Raw genomic sequence first — 23,301 nt, 5'->3', positions numbered from 1 at the left:
CTTTCCATGGATCCCTCCTCTAAAAACTAGGTGCGTCTTATGGTCAGGTGCGTCTTACAGAGCGAAAAATATGGTAGATGTTACTTCAGTCAGTTACTCAGTGAGTGTCCTTGGCCAAGCTGTTGTGTTTTGCTACCTTTAACATTCATGTATACAGTAGAAAAACAGCCTCATCTGCAATAATTGGCTTCTGGAATGGTTATGAGAAGGTTTGACTGTTAGAAAGTTAGTTCTAAGCAGGGGTTCCCAAACTTTCTATCACCAGGGCCTGCTTGAGAGAACTGAAAACGACAGGCCCACCATTCACTAGATGGAGTTGCAGGGTTGGGGCCAGTCACAAAATGGTGGCAGATGAAGGCAGAGTTTGGCAAAACCAGCTGGCAGTAACTGACATCCTTTTATACTGTTATCTAATCCCTCTTTTAAAAATTGCTAAATGCTTTGCCACAGCTTTTTCCATGTAGCAGAGAAGGCTTTTCCAAGGAAATGTTCAAACATTGTGCTCTAGAGGTATCATGACTCCTCTTTTAGGCAAAATTAGGTCTAAGTGGAGGCCACTTTTATATTGTGTCCCTTCTTGCACATGGCTCACAAATCTGCTGACTCCTCTCATTTCTTCTCCTTTCACACTTCACTTGTAATCTATTCGCTTCCTAAACATACTGCCAATTTCTTTCACGCCTTCCTCCAACTGATTTAACATGCACTTCCTTCTCTGTTTCCTCTTCTATTCCTTGCCTTTTTATTAATATTTCCTTGTAGGAGGGTGCTCCATAATTCAAAAGTCTTCAGATTAAATACATTGACTCTGGAGGTATCATTCCTCAGCCTCACTATTTCAGGAAGAATTTGGTGGTCCAGAGCACTCAGTCTGGGTTTCCAACATGCTGCTTGCCAGACTCTCTGCTTATTTTTTATTTTTGTCCTTAAGATTATTAATACAGAAAGATTACAATGCTACAAAGTAAGCTGCTGCATTTTGAGTTCAAAATCATTAAGTTTATATTAGAGACCCAATCAACTCCATGTTGTACATAGGTTCTTTGGCTAGTTATTTTTATTAGTCTCACTAGCTGAATATTTTGTGACTGGCCAAACATGGCAGCCATTTTATGAATAAGCAAGTCCTGTCCTGATAGCCTTTTTGCAGGAGTGCCCATGACATCATCACAATTCCTGATGTACCCACCAAAACAAAAGATTTAGGGACCCCAGCTCTGCACAGAGAAAACTTTGAGAAGTTTTTCTCCTCCCCTCTCATATGCTTTTCAAATTCTTTTACCCACCACCTATTTTCTTCCCATTTTCACACTGTATCCTATTCCCAACAACTTTCCATCATGCTTGCATTCAATTTCTTCTATAACATCTACTTTCCCTGATTCCCTTCCTCTTTACTCCAAGTTTGTTTTTTTCTTACTGTTAATATTTGGCAATTTGGCAAGCATTACAAATACACCATTACAAACCCTGGAATTAGTTGGACAGAGTTAATGGAAAACAAATAAGCATGACTATCATAATTTCTTCTAATATCTCAGGTAGTGGAGTGATGATCATTCTGAAAACAAAATGAGGTCAGCCCCCCAAAAGTAGAGGCTTTACTTTAGTGAATACAGTTCTTGGACACTTCCTTAGATAATCACAAGTATATGAAGCATATTTAAGTTATTTTTAACATTGTATATTTGTTTGCTTTTTTAATTAATCTATACACCACTCAGAGAACTCTGGTTATTGGATGGTCTATAATGTAACAGACAAATGTAAAAAATATAAGTTTAACACAAAAGATAAATTTTAAAAACATTGAAGCTATTTGACAGCTGTGAGCTTCCAGGATATGCATAAAGTTGACACCCATAATGCTGTCCTAGGCTGATTAGCACACTCTTTTTCTAGGCGGTAGAGTTACATTGGAAAATGATTTACACTCATCATGGCGTTACGATTTAAGGGAGAAATCCTATGACGTTTAAGACAGGAGGAAAGAAGGCCTACAATTCCCAGCATGGCCCAGCCAGCCATGGTTAGCCGAGGAATGTTGGGAGTTGTAGGTCTTCTTTTTCTGCCTCAAGCAGCAAATGATTGTGCCTTAAGTGAGTCTAAAATGTGGAACTGCACATACAGTATTCGAGGATTTTTCTTCCTAAATTAGGGTTAGCATGCACTGTTGTTCCAACGTATAAGGAATGCGGAAGGAAACGTAGGGCGACAGGTAGGGCACAAATGCCGCTGTATGCTTCACCACTTGGAATAATACACGCGGCCATGTAAAGTGGGGCGCCGCCAGAGCATTCAATCCTGGGGGCTCAGCTTGCTGAGTTACAGCAACCTCGGGCACAAGGACGGGGCAAGGCAGAAGCCGGCTGCCCAGGGCAAACGGAGGCCACCAGCGAAGCGGGCTGACCCAACTTGGGGAAACCCGAGTCGCCGCGCCGCAGTCACATGGGCCTCGGGACTCAGCAGGAAGTGACTCCGGGTTCCTGGGTGGCGCGTCAGCCAGCGGGGCTGCTCTGAGGCGGGCGGACCGAATCGCGGGGCTCTCGGGTCGCTGGCGAGTTCGGAAGCTGCTTTGCTTTCGTAAGTAACCCGCCGGAGCCGAGCGGCGCTTTGGAGATCAGTCGGCATCTGGTTCCTTGCAGACCCTCTGCGCTTCTTGCCAGGTTGCGCGTTCCCTCTGCGCGTTTCAGGGGCAAAAAAAAAGTTTGCCAGGACGGCATCTTGAAAGCTGTTCGGCGTTATTCTTAACCGCACGATCGTAAAGGAAGCGAGTGGGAAGGGGGCATGGAAGGGGAGACCCTATTTAGGGAGTTTTACTGTTTAATCGACTTTCCCCAACTTTGGAGCCATCCAGGCAGCATGGCTGGCTGGGCGAGGGGAGGGTGCTGGGTGGGAACACCTCAGGAGGACATCAGGGTGGAGGAAGCTGCTACGCAAGGCTACGCTCTGCGACCTTCACTTTCGCCTGCCCCCCTCTCCGCCGGTAGCACCCCAGGAAAGACGCCAGAAGCCGCCGCTTCGAAGGCTCGCCTCGGCGTATCTGTCACTCGTGCATTGCCCTTTGAAGGGCGGAAGTGGCTCGGGAGGAAATGCAGGCGCGCAGCCAGAGATGGGCACTGAGGTGGCTTCCCTACCCGCTCCCCTTTCCCAGAACCAGCTGCACCTGGAATCGTGATGCACTGGGTGGATTCTGGGTTTGCCTCTTACAGGAAAGTAAGACAAAGGGAATTGGGTGTTTTCGGTGTGTACAGGTGAAGAAGCAGTCCTAGAAAGGACAGAGGCCATGGACAGGAAAACTTCCTGTTAGCAGTTCTTTGAATTAGAGGCATGCAGACCTTTCATTAGAAATCCAGGTTGATCTCAGGGAGTAGTGGTTCAGATGAGTGATGGGTCAGTTATGTCTCCCCTAGCCCCTTTGTAGGCATCTTCAAAAGCTACATTACCCAACCTGGTTGCTGGCTGGGGAATGCTGGGAGTTGTAATCCAATGTATCTGAGGGACATCAGGTTGGGGAAGGCTGAACAAAGACAGTTCCAGCTAGAACTGGCAGCCTGGGTGGTGTGAATTCTCTCCTCCCAGTCTTTCCTCTGGCAGATTTACTGCAAAGGAGTAGCTCATCTCAGAGACTGGATGGGATCGGATGAAAATGGGTTCGAGGGAGTTGGTTACCTTTCTAATGAGTGATTTGCCTTGCTTGAATCATTGGTTTCAGCCTCATCCCAGTCTTGGGATCTCAAGATGTGTTGGACTATAGTCCCCCTCATGCCCAGCAAACATGACCATTGGTGCCACGCTGGCTGGGGATTCTGGGAGTTATACTCTGACATATGTGAAGGGGCCTAGAATAGGCAAGGCTGTTCTAACTTCTCTTTTTTTGCAAGTGTTTATTTTCTGTTGTAACATACCGGTTTGGATCACATAGGGTGATACTGTGCAGTAGATAGCAAAGGCATGGTTCTGCTTTGGGACAGGGCAGGATGGGAAAGGTTGATTGGATGTCTTTCTGCGAGTATGATGTAATAGCACTTATTTTGCAAACTGGAAATACAGAAAAAGGAATCATAAGTCAGTAATATTCCCAGTCTTCTCCCAAGCTTTGATGTCCAAAGCCTCCCAAGGGATGCAACCTATACATAGTTGAGGGGGGTTACTATGTATTATTATTATTAGGGTGCTAACAGGCAGTTTTCATAGACATCATCATCATCATTTCTATACTACCCAATAGCCAAAACTATCTGGGCAGTTCACAGCAATTTATGAAAAATAAAAATACAAAAAAAATAGATACAATAAAAATACTAATACAACAAGACACAGTGTAAAATAACTACACAAAATTTAAAGCAGTTTAAATATCTAAAACAATGTCAATAGAAACTAGACCTAATTAAAACAATGACCATATCCCGTCATATGCCATTAAATGCCTGAGAGTAAAGGGCAGCTTTAACCTGATGCCAAAAAGTCAACAATGTTGGCACCATGCAGGCCTTAGTGGGGAGATGTTTCCATAATGCCTCCTTATTGCCTCTTTCTGAGTTTCCCTTGGAGGTGGCCATTGAAGGAATGTCCCAGATGCAGTCCACAGAGAGGCATTCCAACAGGTATTGTGGTCCCAAGCCATGCAGGGCTTCATAGGTTAAAACCAGCACCTTAAATTGGGTTCAGAAACATAGCCAGCCAGTGCAAGCAGACCCAAATTATTCTTATATATTCAGCAGTTCTGGTCCCAGTGTTAATCTGGCTGCTGCATTTTGCACAAGCTGCATCTTCTAAAAAGTCTTCAGAACAGTCTTCAAGGATAGCCCCTCAAAAGAGTTAATTGCAATAATCTAATTTGGAGATTACCGGAGAATAGATTACTGAAATCAAGCTACTCCTGGTTAGATAGCAGCATAGCTGGGTCACCAGCCAGAACTGGTATAAGGCAGGTGGCCGCTGAGGCCACCAAAGCCTCAGAAGACAAAGATAGATTAAGGAGAACCTCGTTGCTAAGGATCTGCTCCTTCAGGGAGTGCCACCCCATCAAAAACAGGTTGAATTTCCTCCATCTAGTCGGAGCCATCACCACTATCTCAGTCTTGTCTGAACTGAGCTTTACTTTGTTATCCCTCACTGATCCCTTGTCACAACCAGACACCAATTTGCATATCCACAGCCTCACCAAATGAGGATGAAAAGGAGAAATAGAGTTGAATGCAATCAGCATGCTGATGGCAACACACTCCAAAACTCTAGGTGACCTCACTCAGCAGGAATAGGATCAACCCCTGAGAAACTACATTTCAGCAATCCATGGACCAAGCAATCATCTACTGCTTGGTCATCTAGAGCACAAGCCTCTAGAGTACAAGCCTCTAGACCAGCTATCCAAGTAAGAACAGAACCACTGCACTGCAGTACCCTCTTGCCATACTTTCAGCTCACAGTTGATGGTACTGAAAACTGCCGAGAAATCCAGGGGAATCAGCAGGGTTGCAATTCCCATGTCTGTCTTGCAACATGGGTCATCATACAGAAGACCATGAAAGCTGTTTCTGTGCCAAAAACCTGGCCCGAACTGCAATTGAAATGGATCTAGATAATCAGTCCTGGTTGGCCACCACCTGTTCAAGAGCCTTGACCAGAAATGAACATTTGCCAGTTGCTAGGATTTAACAGTTGTTAGGATCTCCAGGGTCCAGAGAAGGCTTCTTCAGGGATGGTCTCACCACTGGCTCTTTCAGATGGCATGGGACCACTCCCTTTTGCTGGCCCTCCCTGGCCCACCCAGCTGTTCTCTCTCTGCTAGCTTTTATAAGCCAAGAGTGGCAAGGATCCAGTACAGACGTGGTTGCGCAAACCTGTCCAAGTACCTTGTCAATAAGCTCTGCCAAATGAAACTCATCTAATAAAATGGACCAGACCGTGCTCTGGGAACCTCGCCAGATTCATTTACAGTAATGCTGGAGTCTGAGTCCTGACAGATGCTTCCAGATTTTGTCCTGGAAGTGTCAAACATGTATGTTACAGCAGATCTCAGATGGGTCTGATGACTGAACACAGGCAGTGAGATGTTTTCTTTGTTGTCATCACAGACCCCAACTAAACGTGATCATAGGCACGTACCAGGGCTCAGTCACATTCAGCAGGAGTTCTCCTTCATTTGTACTCAAGCCTGTATCGTTTCAGCACTTTGAGCTCTGGAGTATACCAAGAGCCATATGATCTCTGCCACAGAGAGGGCGCTTAGGAGCCATTGTGTCAACTGCCCAGGGCATCCTTGTGCTCCAGCGATGCAGCCAGATCAGCTGCCAACCCCACTAGAGCCTTCTGGAAACTGTCTGGATCCATTAGCATCCAGAGACAGACCAGTTTAATAAGCCCTCCACCCTTGCAAAGGAGAAAATCTGCCTTCAGTCTTAAATGCAGCAGGTGAAAAGGACTGAAACAGAGTTTCCCACCTACAGTTCACCATGCCCATGCCTGTCTGAAACAGGTCTATGCTCCTTGGGCTGATGAGATGTTGGGACAGTCCCATGGTTGTGACAGAGACCATGAAATTCTGAGCTACCCCAGGCAAAGTGCTCTCAACACGAATGTTAACATCCCCCCAAGCCAGTAGCCTGTGGGACTTCAGCATCACTTGCAAGACTGCTTCTGTCATCTCAGATAGGAGGTCTGTTGAGCAGTGGGGTGGGTGATCACTAGCAGAATCCCTAATCTGTCACTTGAACCCAATATAATGTACAATCACTCCAGACTGGTAGTCAGATGGATAGGGAGCCTGCAGAGAGAAACGGAATCCTTATAGACCACAGCAGTGCATCCCCACCCTGATGTTATTTCTGAACAAAGTAACTCCTCCTTGTTTGCCCACCTAGGCCTCAGTTATACATGCCTCATCCACTATTTGTTCAGCTGCACTATTAGATCATGAATGAGAGAGGTCTTGTTTTGCACCAATCTGACATTTAAGAGCATCACCCAAAAATGCAAGGTGCATAGTAAGTTTTATTGAAATGAGCATGGCTTGTTTAGATGATGCACATAGGATGGGCTATAAAATCCTGCAATGGAAATTATTTGTTGCCAGTTGGGCTCTAATCCTTGAAACGCTATGTAGTAGAGACCTTGTCATTATCCTTGTGACAACTGCAGGAAGTGGAAGTGCTTTGGGTAAGCAGTGAGGAGTTTCTGCACTTTAAATTCTGCTGTTCCAAAGTGGTAGGTCAGGACTTACCGTGTACTCTCTGTGTTGTCGTGCATAGCTTCTGGAGAGAAAACTACACAAGGCCTTACCCTTGATTCAGGGGTGCCACAAATTCTGTGATTCTTTGGGTTGGCCTGGTTGGTTAAAAGGGGTTAAGAATAACTGACTTAATGAGACATTGAGTGGGTTTGCTCATAACAGCAGCCCATAATGGTAAATCAGGATGATGGGCTGCCATGCAGTGCTGAGTACCCATGGTGAGCTCCATGAGAGGTGCTGAGTCCTTCTCTGTAACAACCACAGTCATGGCTTATGCCCTGAAGTGCAGTGGGGCCAGCTTCCAGCCTGAGCTGAGGCAATGTGCAGGAGCTGCCCGCTGGCCCCTTGTAGCAGGAAGCCCCCTGCATCTTGCCCAGCCTAGACGGGAGGATGACCCCACTGCTTGAGAGCACAAGAGCTGTTTCTGCAGCAGGAACAAAGGAGAAAAAATAAGCCACCTGTAGGTTGTCCAAACACAGGCTGGACGTTGATTCTGATCATGCCCTGAAGTGCAGTGGGGAGGACAGGGAGCATTCCACATCTGCTTGAGAGGTCTCCTCTTGAGCAGGATGCAGGACCACTCCCTGTCACTGCCTCATACATGGGATAGTGGAGCATAGAAGTCAACCCATGAGACACAGGCCCCTGCCTCCTGCTGGGGAGTTCCACTCTGCAGCAGGAGGTGGAGCTGCCCAGTCCATGCAGAGCAGTGGTGCCAAGGGCATAGCTGCCTCCTGTTCAAGCGGCCTACTCTTGGCCACGATGTGAGAGTGCCTGATCTGCTCGGTACTGCTGCCCTGCTCCATAATGACCTGTCCACCCGGAGCTGCTGCCTTAAGGAAGGGGCAGCCTTTGAAACTTTGTCCTTCCACTCTGGGGGCAGCTCTCCACTATGCTTTCCGGTTAACCATTTGGCAAGAACCAAGTGAGTCAAACAGACCCTACAATAAGCCGCTATTTCTCATCATGATTGCTAGCCATATTAGGAACCAACTGTTGCTAACTGCATCTGTATTCATGTGGCACAACATACAACTGTTGCCTGTTACCATTGGTTGTCTCCTATGCACACCCAGCCTTTCACTTCCAAAAGCCTTGATTGATGACTATGATGCCATGGTAAGACAGGGAATTTGCTTTTTTGGTCTTGACTAGCAGCATGCTTTAAATGTATTTGGTTTGGATAATCAATCCGTTTAGGCTGCAATCTTAAGCACAGATAGAAAGGAATTCCCAAGCCATTTTGAGGTTGGTAGGGCATTTTTTCTGTCTGTGTGTAGCATTGCATTCTGGGGAGGGAAAAATCCTCATCAGAGGTGGTAGGATTTACTTGAGAATAAATGCACACAGAACTGTGGAGCTATGCTGTGTACATTCTTGGGGAGAACAACTCTTTAACAAAAAGTGCATCTTTAATTTCTAGCAGAACTGGAGCAGGTTGTATGGGTCAAAATTTCCCTAGTGTGAGATTGAAGAGATCATATGGGCTGAAAACTCACTGGCTGCCTACTCCCTGTGCCAGCATGAAACAGTTTGTCTTTCAGGGTGCAAACATTGCTTTTAAGCACTGCAGCAACTGAAACTGAAGATGATTGTGCTCAGTTAAAAAGAGGCTATATGCCTTTCAGTCCTGATCAGCCATCAGTTGGCCACAAGAGGCAGGCTGCTATTCTGGCATTGCTGAGATACATTCAGAATGATCCTGAGCAGGATTGTCCCTGAGGAGTCTTCAGAGTTGGAAGGGGCCATGAAAGCCATCGGGTCCAACCCCCTACTGATGCAGGACACCAGCTGACACCATCCCACTCACATGGCTGTCCAGTTTCTTTTTGAATATCTCTAGTGTGGCAACTGGCTCCACAGCCTGAACCTGAGTTGTCATGACTTGACTTGATTATTCTGTGTCCTACACTCTGGTATCCATGAGAAGGGATCTTTACCTTCCTCTTGGTGACAGCCTTTGAGGTCTTAAAGGGATATTGTGTCCCCCTTCAGTCTTCTCTTCTGAAGGCTGAACATGCCCAGTTCTCTCAGTCTCTCCCCATAGGACAGTGTTTCCAAACCCTGGATCATCTTGTTGTCCTCCTCTGAACCCATTCTATTTTTTCTTCATCTTTCTTAAATCTTCATGCCCAGAACTGGACAAAGTGTTCCAGATGGGGTCTCACTAGTGAGGAGTTTGGGGACTATTACTTCTTGTGATTTGGAAGTAATACTTCTATTAATGCATCCCAAAATAGCATTTGCTATTTTGGCAGCTGCATTGCATTGTTGACTCATATTTAGCCGTTGTCCACAATTACTCCGATATCTTTTTCTTTTTCAGTTCTGTCGAGCCATGTATTTCCTATCTTGTATTGATGCATTTGGTTTCTTTTTCCTAGGTGGAGGACTTGGCACTTGTCCTTATCGAATCTCATTCTGTTGCTTTCAGCCCAGTGTTCAAGTTTATCAGGATTGCCTTGGATCTTCATTCTGTCTTCTAGGGTGTTTGTTTTTGTTTTTGTGTTTGTTTTTCCACCCAGTTTTGTATTGTTTGCAAATCCTCCACCCTCTCCAGTAATCCCGGTCACTACACATAAGGTGTCACCTATGATAATGTCTTCTGTATTTGTGTGACTGGTGTATGAGTGAGAGAATGAGAGGAGTTGGTTGCATGCATACATGTGCCTGTGAGAGAACCAGAGAGAATGGAGGGGCAAAATGAAGAGGAGAGAGAGAAGTGAAGAGACCAATAAGAGTCTCCTTGCCTACTTTTAGAAGAGTTTCCACCACTGCTGTCATGCATCCCCCAACCAGTTACTTTCAAAGCAAGGCAGCCCTCAAGTCTGAAAACATTTCCCAGCCCTCTTCTAACCACTATGGCAGATGTCTTCCAACCTTTTTTTGGACCTGCATATACTTTTAAGATATTGTGGGCACCACCACAAAATAGCCCGCATGGAGAAATGTGGCTACTCACAGAAAGATTGCTGTGGGGACTGGCTACTCAGAAGAGAGATAAGGAATGTGGGTGGTGTGGGCAAGCAGGGAGGGAGGGGAAAACAGGAAAGCAGAAAGTTGCAGAAAGAGCAAGGGTAGAGCCTAGGAGTAAAGAAACAGTGAGCTGAAGAGGTGAGGAGAATAGCAAGTCTAGGAGGAAGAGAAAGAGCAAGGCTACAGGTTAGAAAGGAAGAGGGGGGCGGTGGGAGGAAGAATGTAATAGGTACTGTTGGAGCTCCCCATGGGTGTCATGTTGGGAAACCATTTGGTGGCCTACTGGCTAAGTGTCTCCTGTTATCGGGAATGGTGGTCATCATAGCCAAGTGACTTAGTAATGCACTTTTTTCTTATTATTTTTGCACACAAGCGACATTTTTCTACAGTTCTCTTAACCCACACCTGATAGTCCTGTTCCTTCTTATACCTCCATCTCAGTTGTACGCTTCATTTTGAGACATTACCTATATATGTGGAATCAAATTAGGTTGTGAACTTGCTGGCCTCTTGTTTAGTGTCTTTTGTACATTCCCTTGGTTTGGCTTGTTGTTGGTGTTTCATAATTGCTACTTGCTATTCACTGAAGCAAGAATAGTTATATACAGTAAAGCAAGAGAGAGTGCCTCTGAAACTGCCTTCTCCAACCGTGTGCCTTCTGGATGCTTAGAACTTCAATCCCTGCTACCCTTAGCCAGCATGGCAGATTGTCAGGGTTGCTGGGAGTTGTCACCCAAACATCTGGGGGACAGCAGGTTGAGGAACACTGATCCAAGGCAAATCTTTTGCCTCTTTAAGAGACCTGAAGCAGGAAGACCTTCTAAATGCATTTCCACTTGTGACTGATGGGATCAGATTGACCCAGCAGCACTTATTCCTGAAAGAAATCAAAGGTGCATTTGAAGTTCAAGTATGGAAAGCTACATACTTTCCATACTACATACATGGACAATGCCATGTAAACCTCTTGCAACATCACCGCACTCAGATATTTCTACACCGGGCAGCATGTTTGAAGGAAACTGTGTCAAAGGAAGGCTATGAGGCTGATCTGCTCCACTGGATGATGGCCCGAGAATACAGGCAGATTGTTATTTTACAATGCAGGCATCTGAATGCACATTTTGGGCCACCCTACCTTTCTCTAGTAACTGGGGGCGGGAAGACAGATGCTGGCCTTCTCTGTAGCCAGTCGTGATGCTTTTTTTTTTTTTAATTTTTGCGAGACATAACTTGCAACAGTTTGCTAAACATTGCGTGGGCCTCTTCAGTGTAATTGCAGAAAAGAAACAAAAGCACTGTAGCTTCAAAGCATATTAAGTATACAGAGAGAACGTGATATGCTTATCAAGCTACATTCCAATTTAAAAGCATGCTTTCAGAATTGATAGAAATGACCAAAATAATAGACTGTTCACTTCCTGGAAAAAAAGCCACCTGCCACTTCAGGCTTGGATTTGAGGATTATCTATGTATTATTAAAGGCTGATGCCTGTCAGGGAAGAGTGGGGAGAGTTAACAGGAATTGAGAAATGCTTGTCTGAAAGATATTACTGGGTCCTGATCTTGAAGAACTGCCTTACAAATCTAGCCAGTGACCTTCTGTATCTAAAAAGTTGCAGTGGGGCACAATGCATTGGCATTTGCTCTACTGAAGATTCACTGAAATGAAGAGAGGCTGGGCAAGAGAAGAGTATTGTGGATCCCATTCATCTCAATGGATGTTACATTGGAAAACAGGAAACTTACCTTATGTGGAGTCAGATCCTTGGTCCATCTAGCCTAGCATTGCCAGCAAAATCTGGTAGTGCTTCTTCAGGGTTTCAGGCAGGAATTTCCTCATCCTCTTGGAGATGCCAGGGATTGAACATGGGACCTTTTGCATGCAAAGCAGATACTCTGCCATGGCCATGGTCCCTCCTGGTCATTTGCAGCTCATGGCATTTACAATTCATTCTGTAGTGCACATAATTTGCATGCAGTTTCTAGAGGATTCTTCTGAGAACTGGCTGCTAGCAACTGGAGAGAGTAATTGCTCGGTTGTGGTGCCCCGCCTTTGGAATCCTTTCTCCTGCAAGAGTTCATTATTTCCTCCTCCTCCTGCTGCTGCTGCTGCTGCTAGCTAAGTTTTCTTTGGAGCTTCATCATATGAAGCTAAGGGTTATTCCAACCCATGGGAAGCCAATGAAGAATAAAAGAGACTTGGTCTCCATTTCTCTTTTGGAACAGCTTAAATGTGTGGAGAAGCCAGTGGCGCTCTAGATGATACATGTTAGCAGTACCTGACTAGTACAATGGAAGCAGTGAGAAATGAATGGAAAAACGTGTTTCCAGAGTTGGGCCGGTCAGTGGAGCTCACAGAAGGGCACTCTGCTGGTCTGTTCTATTCCATAGCATAGTGTTTCCACTCATTTCCAGGGTCACTTTAGGAAATGCTAACAGTCAGTCCTACTGGCTCAAAAGAATGAAAAGAGGCACAGTGGCACAATTGGATGGTGCCCACTGACACTAGCCAGCTGCTTAGATTAGCAATTTAGTATTAGACAAGTAGAGGTATTAAGTCCAGCCTTGGAAAAAGTCTGCCAAATTTGCAAGCCTGACAGATTTTAGTACCTGTTTGCCCATTTGTACATATGGTAGCACATTATGATTTAAATGGATTTTTTTAAAAAATTGTCTGTCTGGAGGAAGGCAGGTTTTGTATTCTACAGACAACCTAGTGAGTGGTTAAATACAAGCCTGTCATTAATCTACTAATTTTGTTGTCTTATGTATGCAAAATATCTGCTTCCTAGGTAGCAAGTTTAATTTTATTGTGCACTTTTTTAAAAAATAGCAAGGGTAATTGAGGCATGATATTCTGGGAAAGCAAGCAAGGCATACCTTGATAGCAAAATCCCATTCATGTCTAATTATAAGTTAATCCAACTGAGAGCAATGGGACCTGTTCTCTGGAAAGGGTTACAGCCAAAAACATACACGATTATGGCTGGGCAGCATCCAAGGAGTGCCGCTGTGCCAGGTGTTTGTCTGGAGGACTGATGACTATGGCCATCTTTGCCTCTCCATCCTTGTTTCTATAGAGATTCTACTAGATTCACTTTTAAGTACATCTAGTGGAGTTGTGGGAGCAGGGTTGAAAGCGGAGAGGCTTTAGGATCCAGTGGATCCTTGGAGCCTGTGCTCCTTCCATTTGCCTCATCAGCTATGCGCCCTTTCCATGGTGGCTAGAAGGGGTGATAGGGGGAAATCTCCATTCAGATTTCTCCTCCTAAGGTCATAGGAATGCATGTGGAACACCACGGATCCAATGTCCCTGAGATATTTCCCCTTAGGGACCATAGTATTGTTCCCTAATGGTGTAATTCTACCTATGCAAGCCTTTTTTCTGTTGAAGCATGCATAGGATTCCATCCTAATCTCTGGCTAGCATAGATAGTAATCTTAAACTTCAATTCTAAACACATGTATAAGAATGTAAGAGCCGCTGAGGCTTACTTCTAGTTTCTTCTGTTAGCAATCTCGGTAAGTCAAGCAGTCTCTGTGAATTTGTCTGCCTCCAAAGGATCAGAGCTGTTATAGCTTACAGAAGTTGGTGAAGGCTCCTTAAATAATAATAATAGTTTCCCCTTGATGATAAATAGAAAAGCAAAAGACTGTTAGAGCCAGAGTTGACTCTGTTTAAATTAGAAATTTGTCACGTTTAATTAATTATGTTCTGGAAGCTGTTCTTGTTTGTTTGGTATCAGATCTGAGGAAAGATAATTGGTTTTGGTTTGCAGCTAGCGTTAAATCTGTGGCTAAAGGGAGCTGTGCAAAGTTTTAGTCCATACAGAGTATGGGGAATGTTATTATGTTTAATAATGTTTATTAATAGCTATTGCATTGGAAAAGCTCTTGTACGTTTGAGAAATTACAGTAGTAATTTAAGTACTTTCTAGAACATGCTAATATTATACCCTGTATTTATGCTATAGCATAGGCTGTATGCTGCTAATAAGTTTAGCTGGTAGATTAATCCTTTAAAGCTCTAGTTGGCTGATTAGTAAGCAGCAATGTAGTACATGCTTTACTTATTTTTTAATGGTTGCAGTTCCATTGTTGCATTACTCTAATAGGGTGTACATATTGATTGCCTTTTCTTCTAACAGTGAGCAACAGTTTTAGTTTATTAAATTGTACATTATCTGAATTTCAAACAATTATTTCAGTGAGACATCTAAGCAGGGGTGGGTAGGGTTATAATATGCAAGTTATGAACAGTTAAAAAGCAGATGGTTATTTAAAAAAAATGTTAATAGGCCTAGTCATTACCTGTCACACCACAGCATCAAGCCTGCAGATTTTGTGTTGGTGCGTTTCTACTGGGACAACATACTAAGGATCCATACCCAAGTTAGTTGAACTGAATTCCCATTGAGAAGATGGAAGTTAAGTCAAGCCATGATTAACATGCTCCATTGTTTTCAGTGGGACCTAAGTTTATTTTATTTATGTAAAGTTTTTGTCTCCTGCAGTCAGGATCCATTGGTATCAATGGATATGTCAGTATGTTTTAGGGCCATGCTGTAGATAAGCAGCTCAGCATCTGTAGAATCAGTGGGGCAGGCCGGAGCATTTTATCTTTCCTAGACGGGAAGCCTATAGGCCAGGTGCAGTCTAATTACTGAGGGGTTATTTAGATAAACTGTTACAAAATATGGTGGTGCTGGATGATCGGGGATGCAAGACTTCAGGCCTAGGGACTGTCCCAGGGGTTCCCCAGAAGGCCATATCCCTTTTCCCAAACCACCAACCATTTGGTCGTTTACTGGCTTTTGTGTAATTCAGAGGTTACAATGGTTCTCCTAAGACTTAATTACTGGCAGTAAGGTCTTTAAACTAAAATATGCCGATATTTTTACGCCCCTTTTGCCTTTGTTGATTTGCTTATTATATTTATATCCTAACTTTTTCCCTACAGGGAACTCAGGGTAGCTTATATAATCCTCCTTCATTTTATCGTCGCGACACCCATGTGAGTTAGGTTAGGCTGAGAGTTGTTGACTAGCTCAGAGTTACCAACTGAGCTCAAGGCCGAGTGGAGTTAGAACCCTGCTCTCTCAAATCTCAGTCCATACTGGCTGTCAGCACCCCTGGAATGCAGATCCTGACAGCATCTCCAGACTAGAATTCAGTCCTTGAGCTGGAAGTGCTTCCCCGCGGGTCCCCAAGGAAAATTGCTTATTGCCCTGGACAAACACGTGAGTAGCAGAACTGCTGTAAAGTAACTAGTGTCCCCCCCCCTCTTTTTCAGGTCATTTAACCAGATTTGCTGCATTTGTAATTTCTTCAGTGATGAGACATTGCTGGGAAGTATGGATAAAAATATTGCAGAGCAGCTTAATAAAGCATACGAAGCCTTTCGGCAGGCATGTATGGATAGAGACTCTGCTGTGAAAGAATTCAAACTAAAGGTATGTGTCTGTTTTATATCTAATGCTACAAGGTAAGATTGCATTCACAGCAGCTGCCAAAGGGAGAACGGCTCAAATTCAGACAGAAGCATGCAGTGGAGCCTGATGAAGCTGAGGAAATTCTGTTAACAATCTGTGATGATCTCACACTTGCAGATATGAAGCTGGGCGGTGCTGATTGTTTGTTGTTGGTTGGAAAATTAAATTTTGCAGCCATCAAGTGCAGAGTGTGTCTGGCTTTAATAGTGGCAAGGCCTTCGTTGGTGTAGAGACATTGCCACTGTGGCCGCATTCCCAGTATGCTATGGCTGGCTGGAGACAATGTGCATGACGTTGGCCAGCTCCCCATTTTGTAAGAGGAAGTGAGAGCATACAGTAATTTGAACTTCCTCACTTTTTTCATACAGCTATTGCATAATTTTGAGAGAGACAAAATAATGTTGGTTCTGTGGAAGTGTTAGGGCTGAAAGGCACAGTTTAGTGTTAAGCATTTCATAGAAGATGCTTAGAATCATAGAATAACAGAATTGGAAGGGGCCAGAAGGGCATCAGGGCCAACCCCCTGCTGTCGCAGGTCACTAAATTACACCATCCCACTTAGGTGACTGTCCAGGCATTTTCTGAATATCTTCAGTGAAGGAGAGCCCACAACTTCCACAAGTAACAGTTTCCATTGTTGTACTGTTCTGACAGTGAGGAAATTCTTCCTGGTGTCCAGTCTAAATCCAGTTTCTTTTAAGTCCATTATTCTACGTCTTGCACTCTGGAATGACCAAGAAAAGATCTTGTCCTTCCTCTCTGTGACAGCCTTCCAGGTACTTGCAGAGTGCTGTCATGTCACCCCTCAGCCTTCTCTCCTTGAGGCTGAACATGCTTATTTTTCCCAGTCTTTCCTCAAATACACCCAGAAGCCATGCCCCAATTGCCCGGTGGTTTCTTAGCTTTGTTTCTACCATTTTAAAGGTTGAAATGCCTCACCCAATGCTAAGTTACTGGCAGCAAGAGAGTTAAACTTCCAATAGGCAGGCATGTTTGTCCTACCACTTCTGCCTTTGGCTCTGCCTGTGGCCTGGCCCACATCTAGGTGCAGTCCCTAAGAGCATCTCCAAAATGGGATTTAGCCATGTAGCTGGAAGAGGTTCTGACCTCCAGTGCGGATGATGCTAGACAAAAGGTCGCATTGATACACAACTGTTTGGGCCCAACAGCTGCACTGCAATTGTAATTTTCATGTCTCTCCAAGTTACTCCGTCTTTTTCGTTCCTTGCTTTTATGAATATCCAGCGCTAAGATGTTTCTTTGTTTACTGTAGATGAACAATATGGTTGAAATGCATGAACAAAAGTTAGACTGTGATTACTGGAAAGCAATGGGGAATGGTTTTTCTTTTCTTGGACAGCAGAGTCATTCTTTCAAAAAGCACTGGCCATAGTTAGAGCAGCCTCGCAAACGAGCTTGCCAACAGTACCACGCCAGAGGAAAGGTATACTAGCAAGCCTGCCTGCCCACACACTCCTCTGCTAGCCATTTGATCACTCATCACCTGAGTGCAGGGAACAGCCAGGGCCCAGGCCTGCATGCCTGGGGAAGGAAGGACGCCGCAGTCGCCTGGGTGTGCCCTTTGCACACTGCCTCGTTTCTGTAGTTGCCCTTGTAGGGCACAGGCTGCCATGTAGGGCTCAGTAGATGGGGGAGGGGGTGGCTTCCAAACCACACTGCAGCTCATGGCTCGTGCTGGGGTTTCTACACCTGTGCAGCACAACCCATTTTGTCTCCTCATCCATCCCCACTGTCTTGGTATATTTACTAATTTCATTTCTATCTCACCCAATAGCTAAAGCTCTCTGGGCAGTTCAGGCACCTCATTACCTAGCTTTAAAAAAGATAGTCAGACAGACAGAGCCTTGCCAATTTCCTTCTGTGTTTCAACTGTCAGAAACACCAAAAAAAAGCGGGGGGGGGGCAATATAGTAAATGTAGCAAAAGGGGGCATGGGGTGGGAAGGGATAATCATCCTACAATTCAGTGTTGAAACTTGTAGGTGTCCTCCCTTCGTCCAACACAAAGCCGTGTCTCCAGCAAGACCAATGGATCTCCTGCCGTTTCTGCAGCTTGTCAGGTTCTGGGCTGCTCCAGGCTTTCGCTGGATGGTCAGAACCAGAAAGCCCACCTCAGCACTCACAGGATTGGTGCCAGGCCCCGCTGGAGCTCTCAGCCGCCTGATGAGCACCAGCCAGGAACTGTGGGGAAAGAAGAGCAAGCTCTTAAGCCCAGAACTGGCCTCAGCAACACATCTTCCCCTTTGCTGTAGTGCCTGCCTGTTGTCTGACCTGTGTCCTGCCCCGCTGTCTCACCTCAGAGGTGTGGTTCAGCTGTCCTGCCTCAGGTTGTCTGCACCTCTGTTGGTCTTCCTGGTTCTCACCCCTTGGATTGTTTGTAACCAGTTCCTTGTCCTGATGTAATGTGTCTCTCTGGTTCCTGATACTGGATGGTTCTATGACTTGGACTTGCTATTGAATCTTGCTTTCTGGACTTTGGAGTCTGTCTTGCCTCAAGCTCTGTTGCCCGTGTCCCAGTGCCTTTGCTGTGTCTCCTAGCACCCAAGTCCCAGCTCCTGACATAGCTCCTTTTCAGAGCAGTTATTATAGTTGCACAAATTTCCCCTCCATTTACTTTAAATTTATATCCCTGGTAGTTAAAACAAAGAACAAATCTTCAAAGCACAGTAATGAAGGCAGTAACTGCTTCAAAAAGGAGCTGCAGAAATGTAGGGGAGCCAGGAACTCACCTTGCTGGACTTGCTGAAGATTCAAGTGAAGTGCTGAAAGTGGGGAGAGCACGGAGGTATTCTGCCCCCCCCCCACACACACACACGTTTGTGCTTAAAGAAGCTGACATGGCAAGACTAAGCCTGTTGGACAACCACATCCTTGCAAAGGAATGGGAAAATTAAAAACAAGGAACACCCTATTTGCATATTCCCAAAGCACTGAAAAAATGGAAAATAGTGGTGACCAATGCGGTAACGATCCCTCCAATGATATTTGGGGGTTGTTTATTGAATATGTGTTAATAAAAGAGAAGGGTATCAAAACTTTGGATGATTTTATACAGTTCTGGATGGAATGGGGTAGTCCTGAAAGAGGTCAAATACAGAAGAAGGAAAAGAAGAAGGAAATGAGTAATCAATTAATATGTAGCCAAGGTCCTGGTGGAGGGGTGCACTAAATGTTTTTTTTTTAAGTTTTTTTTTCTTTTTCCTGGGTTCTTTGTATTTTTCTTGTTATTTTTTAATCTGTATTAATGTATTTTGGTATTGCATTTTATATTTTCAAATAAGAAATTTAACAAGCCAGAAAACCAATCCCTCCAAGTGCCTTTTGGCCATCTGGTGAAGGAGTCTGGAAGCAGCTCAAGTAAGATCATGAAAGCCAGCAGAGGAGTTTGCCTGTCCAGTGGCTCTCCAGCCATTCCTGTTGACCCATGACAAAATCACCCTGCTTGGTTTGGCTGGCATGACAAGCCACCATGAATATCAGCAGCCCTTAAAAAAGCCATGGGCTCTTACAGTGGCTTCTTCATGAAAAAAATCACCCTGCAGGAACCGTGCTAGCTTTAGACTGCACGACACTCTGCCATGGCTGAACACACAGTGTGTTGTCCATACAGAAGGGCTGTGCACCTCACGACTAGGTCGCCTCCCTCTCTGAATTTTCACTTTTCAGCAACAAAACATTGGGGTTTATTTCTTTTGCTTGCGGGGATATAAGGAGAATTCTTACAGAATTCTGGTAATCTTTATTCAATGGCTCATTGGTTCTAAAATGCACAGTTAACAAATATCTTTACTTTTGTTGTTGTTGTTGTTTAGTCACAAAGTCATGCCCAACTCCTTGCGACTCCACGAACAACATTCCTTCAGGCCCTTCTGTCCCCCACCATCCATCAGAGGCCACCCAACCCCACACCCACCAGCTCAGTGACCGCATCCAGCCACCTCAACTTCTGGCGTCCCCTTCTTCTTTTGCTGTCAATTGTTCCCAGCTTTAGGGTCTTCTCCAATGAGCCCCTTCTTCTCATTAAGTTGCCAAAGTATTTGAGCTTCATCTTGTATCTGTCCTTCTGTCCAGAACAGTCAGGATTGGTTTCCTTAGGATATCTTTACTAGGGCCAATTAAATTTCCATAGAAACATGCAAGCTTTTGAGAACTTTTCAAAACTCTTTTTAGGGCTTAGAGGTACATATAACAGAGGATAAGAGAAGAAACAGAAAAGTCAAAAACTTTGGCTAGGTGTTGCAGGTATCAAATTACACCTAGCCGTGCATTTTGGAAGAGAAAAGCAATGATCTCCATTTTGAAAAACACAAAGATGGTCTGTGACTCGGATCCTACCTTGGCCAAAGTGCATAGATTCCTGAGGCAGCAGAGAGCAGAAGTCTGGAAAAACATGTTTTTACATTAGAAGAGGTAGAGATGAATATTAGGTGGTGTTCTAGGCTTTGAAAAGTCAGTTGAGTCCCATTTGAGTACTGCTTAGTGGTTGGAGGGACTGCAAAATCCCTCTTCAGATGGTAGAACTGAGTATCTTTTAATTGTATTAAGCCACCTGTATTTTATACTTTAATTATTATTCAGTGTTTCCAGGGTCACTCCACAATCTCTGCCTATGGCCTGCTTTCTTAGCACAGACAGCTAGACAAGGGATTTATTTTCCTGTCAGAATGAAGGGTGTCTCCATCTAACTTGTGTGGTGGAGAGACATTACATGAAATAATTTCCTAAGGAGCATGGATGTGCAGCTGACCCATGCTTGTAATGCAGGTGACTGACATAAGTCATTTTTGGATCTATGGCTCCCCTCTTCCTGCCCCCCTCCTTTGCTCCATGGCCCCAGTTGCTTCTTGGTGCATGCGCCAGTGTGCCACCAACAGCTGCATCCTGAAGCTGCTGGTTGGCCACTTGTGTTGCTAGTCTCCGAAGATCAGAGCGGTGTCAAATGCATAGGAACCAGCGTCACGCTGGCCAGATGGTGCTCGATACAAATGGATGTTTGGTTGTCAAGTATATCTTCTAGTCAGTAACTTGTTGCTGCCATCTGACTCTAAAAGAATCATTTGTGCCTGCGGACTGTCAAAAGCATCTTCTTTTCTGTCTGTTTTAGCTGTCATGCCTGTGCTCTGTGCAGAAGTGTTGACAAGACATTGCTGTTGTACATTTTCAATTTGGGTCGTAGTGACTCCCCCCGCACACACACACACTGCATTCTTCTGCGCTTGCTTCCTGAGGTCATCTTGGCTGCTAGAGTGTGCTGACCTCTTTAGATTTTTAATGATGCTTGTTGCTTTACTTTGAGTCTAGCTGAAAGTAGACTCTCTGATGTATTATGGTATGAGCATTTTCTGAAAAGGGGGTCTTTCCCTACCACCTGAAAACACTGATTTTCCAAACCCTGGTTTCTTCAGCCATAGATTCTTTGTGCTGTGAAGTTTCTGTTATCTAGAACCCCTAATAATTTATGTGGCTGTTGAAGAAACTTAACACCTTACTTTGCTGTAATGGGATGTCACAGCATACCTGGGGATGTTCTGAATGCCCACTGTTGGAAACTGTCTGGTGCTTAATTTCTAAAAGAGAGGAAGGATGTGGTGTCATTGTGTGAAGAAATAGACCCCTAGAGCCAAACACTGTCTCGGGTAGGTATCGCAGCCTAATCTACCTCAGAGGATTGTTGTGAAGAGGAGAGGAGAATGAGCAACCATATATGCCCCTTGGAGAAAGGGTTAGATAAAAATGCAAGGAACAAAAACATGGGGGGGAATCTAAACAGGAATATTTTGCACCTGCACTGTTAAAAGAAACTAGCATAGTGGACTCATGCGAGAGCAAGCATGGTTGCTAATAACATAGCATAGGTAGTTTCTGTACCTGTCTGAAGTAAAGCCTTTCAGCAACACAAAATGACTTCTAATTATCTTTACAGACAGAGAGCTATGAAAAGCAGATACGTGAACAACAGAAACAAATTGACTTTCTAATGAGCATTGTCGCAAAGCTCAAAACACAGTTGTCTTCTATGAGCGCCAACAGAGGTAGGTACTTTTCATGCGTATGTGTATATGTGCATGCATACACGCTCTCTCTCTCTCTCTCTCTCACTTTTCTGGCCATGATCCAGAGAATTTCCCTAGAGTATCACAATACTGAATAGCACAAATTGCTTTCCCCCCCTTGTGCATCCAGGAAAAGATATGCCACCACAGTTACATGTTAATGTGCTATGAGATTCTTTGTTGCTTACTTTCCTTCTTCTTCAAATTATAAAGCACACTTTGATGTTTCAACGTTGGTAATATCTATGTGGCAAGCAGAAAAACATGCAAACTGATAGGAGAATCCCTTCAGAGTTTCTTCACTTCTAAATTCCACTGCAAAAATAATTTGTAGTCTTTGCTCGACTGCGTAAGATTCTGATGTATGAAGACAGTGTCAGAAGGCAAGTAACCCCAGGAATGCAGGCAGTTTGGTCATTCTGACACCTCATTTCCTTGCACCACCAGTTCTGTATAGTTGGCCATGTGTTATTTCCACAGTTTTCCAGGAGATGTGAGTGCTTATCTACATGTTATGCTGTGGTTTAGATACCTTTTTGTGCAAAAGGACTTCTTAAATGAACATGCAAAGGATCATGTTGAGTTTTAGCCTCAGCTGATTCTCTTTCCAGGTTGGGATGAGTGTGTTTATAGCTGGGTTGAGAAATGTCCACTTGATATTACAGTAGAAGTTGGTCCCAGGACTGAATTGGGCTTTCCAGATTTCTGCCAGCTGGATTCTTGTTTTCCAACCTAAAGTGGATGGCTCTATGAAAAGAGCATGTGTGAGAGAATGGCATTCACAGGCAGATAACTCTGAGGGGATGTGGGACTAGAGCCCAGCCTGCCATCTTCCACTCAAAGTGCCCCCTCTCAAAACTTAATTGCTGCTTCAGCTGCTGCCGCCTCTACACTAATACACCAAAAGATTCTTGAAGCTAAAACAATGGAAGACAATTTCTGGATTTAGAACATTAAATTAGGAGCTTAGGGCAATAGGCTTAGAGGTCATAGCTATCCCCCTGGGGCTCCCCAGAAGGCCACATTCCTCTTCTGCAACCATATATTAATTGGGAGGGGTTCTCAGCATTTGTGCAGGTCCCCCCCCCTTCCCTTCCCATTCTAAAAGCTTGAAATGCTTCCCCTAGGGCTTTACTTTAAGCTAAATTATGTAGGTTGGGTTTGTGCTTTTTTTTTCTGCCCACTGCTGGAATGTGGCCCATAAGAGCTTCTGCAAAACTACATTTGTCTCTCAGGCCCCAAGTGGTTCTGCACCTCTCCTTCAAACTGTGAAAGTGACTGAGTTTGGCTACCACAGAAGATTGGTAGCTAAATGCTCTTTGATGAGTGTGTCTGTGTGTGAGTTTGGTATCATCCTGAGTTTGTTCATATAATTTATATTGCTGAAGTACTTTGAAAGTGAGACTTGGCTCTTGGGAAGTTTAATGGCAAGGGTACAAATATGTTTGCAAAATGCAAGTTTTCTCTTGGAAGGAGGGAGAGATGAAGACCCGAGTAGGACATTGAGGGGAAGTATTTTC

At 44.5% G+C, this 23,301-nt stretch overlaps 1 protein-coding gene across 3 annotated transcripts in view; it reads left to right on the top strand.

The window, feature by feature from the left end:
• TANK (TRAF family member associated NFKB activator) overlaps window positions 1–23,301 on the top strand; it is a 115,218-nt gene that overhangs the window by 67,569 nt on the left and 24,348 nt on the right. The window contains exons 1-3 of one of the 3 annotated variants that reach the window (XM_044417601.1): window positions 2,480–2,583; window positions 15,510–15,669; window positions 21,652–21,760. In XM_044417601.1, the coding sequence (XP_044273536.1) occupies window positions 15,571–15,669; window positions 21,652–21,760 (208 nt within the window). In that variant the 5' untranslated portion in view covers window positions 2,480–2,583; window positions 15,510–15,570. Of the gene's footprint in view, window positions 1–2,479; window positions 2,584–15,509; window positions 15,670–21,651; window positions 21,761–23,301 lie in introns of those variants that run through there. The other 2 variants (XM_044417602.1, XM_044417600.1) reach the window with 2 other exon arrangements.

The sequence above is a fragment of the Varanus komodoensis genome, unplaced genomic scaffold (assembly GCF_004798865.1).
Source record: "Varanus komodoensis strain SLA01 unplaced genomic scaffold, ASM479886v1 scaffold9, whole genome shotgun sequence".
Lineage (NCBI taxonomy): Eukaryota > Metazoa > Chordata > Lepidosauria > Squamata > Varanidae > Varanus > Varanus komodoensis.
The sequence above is the reverse complement of the archived record's forward strand: the minus strand, read 5'-3'. Positions and strand labels throughout refer to the sequence as shown.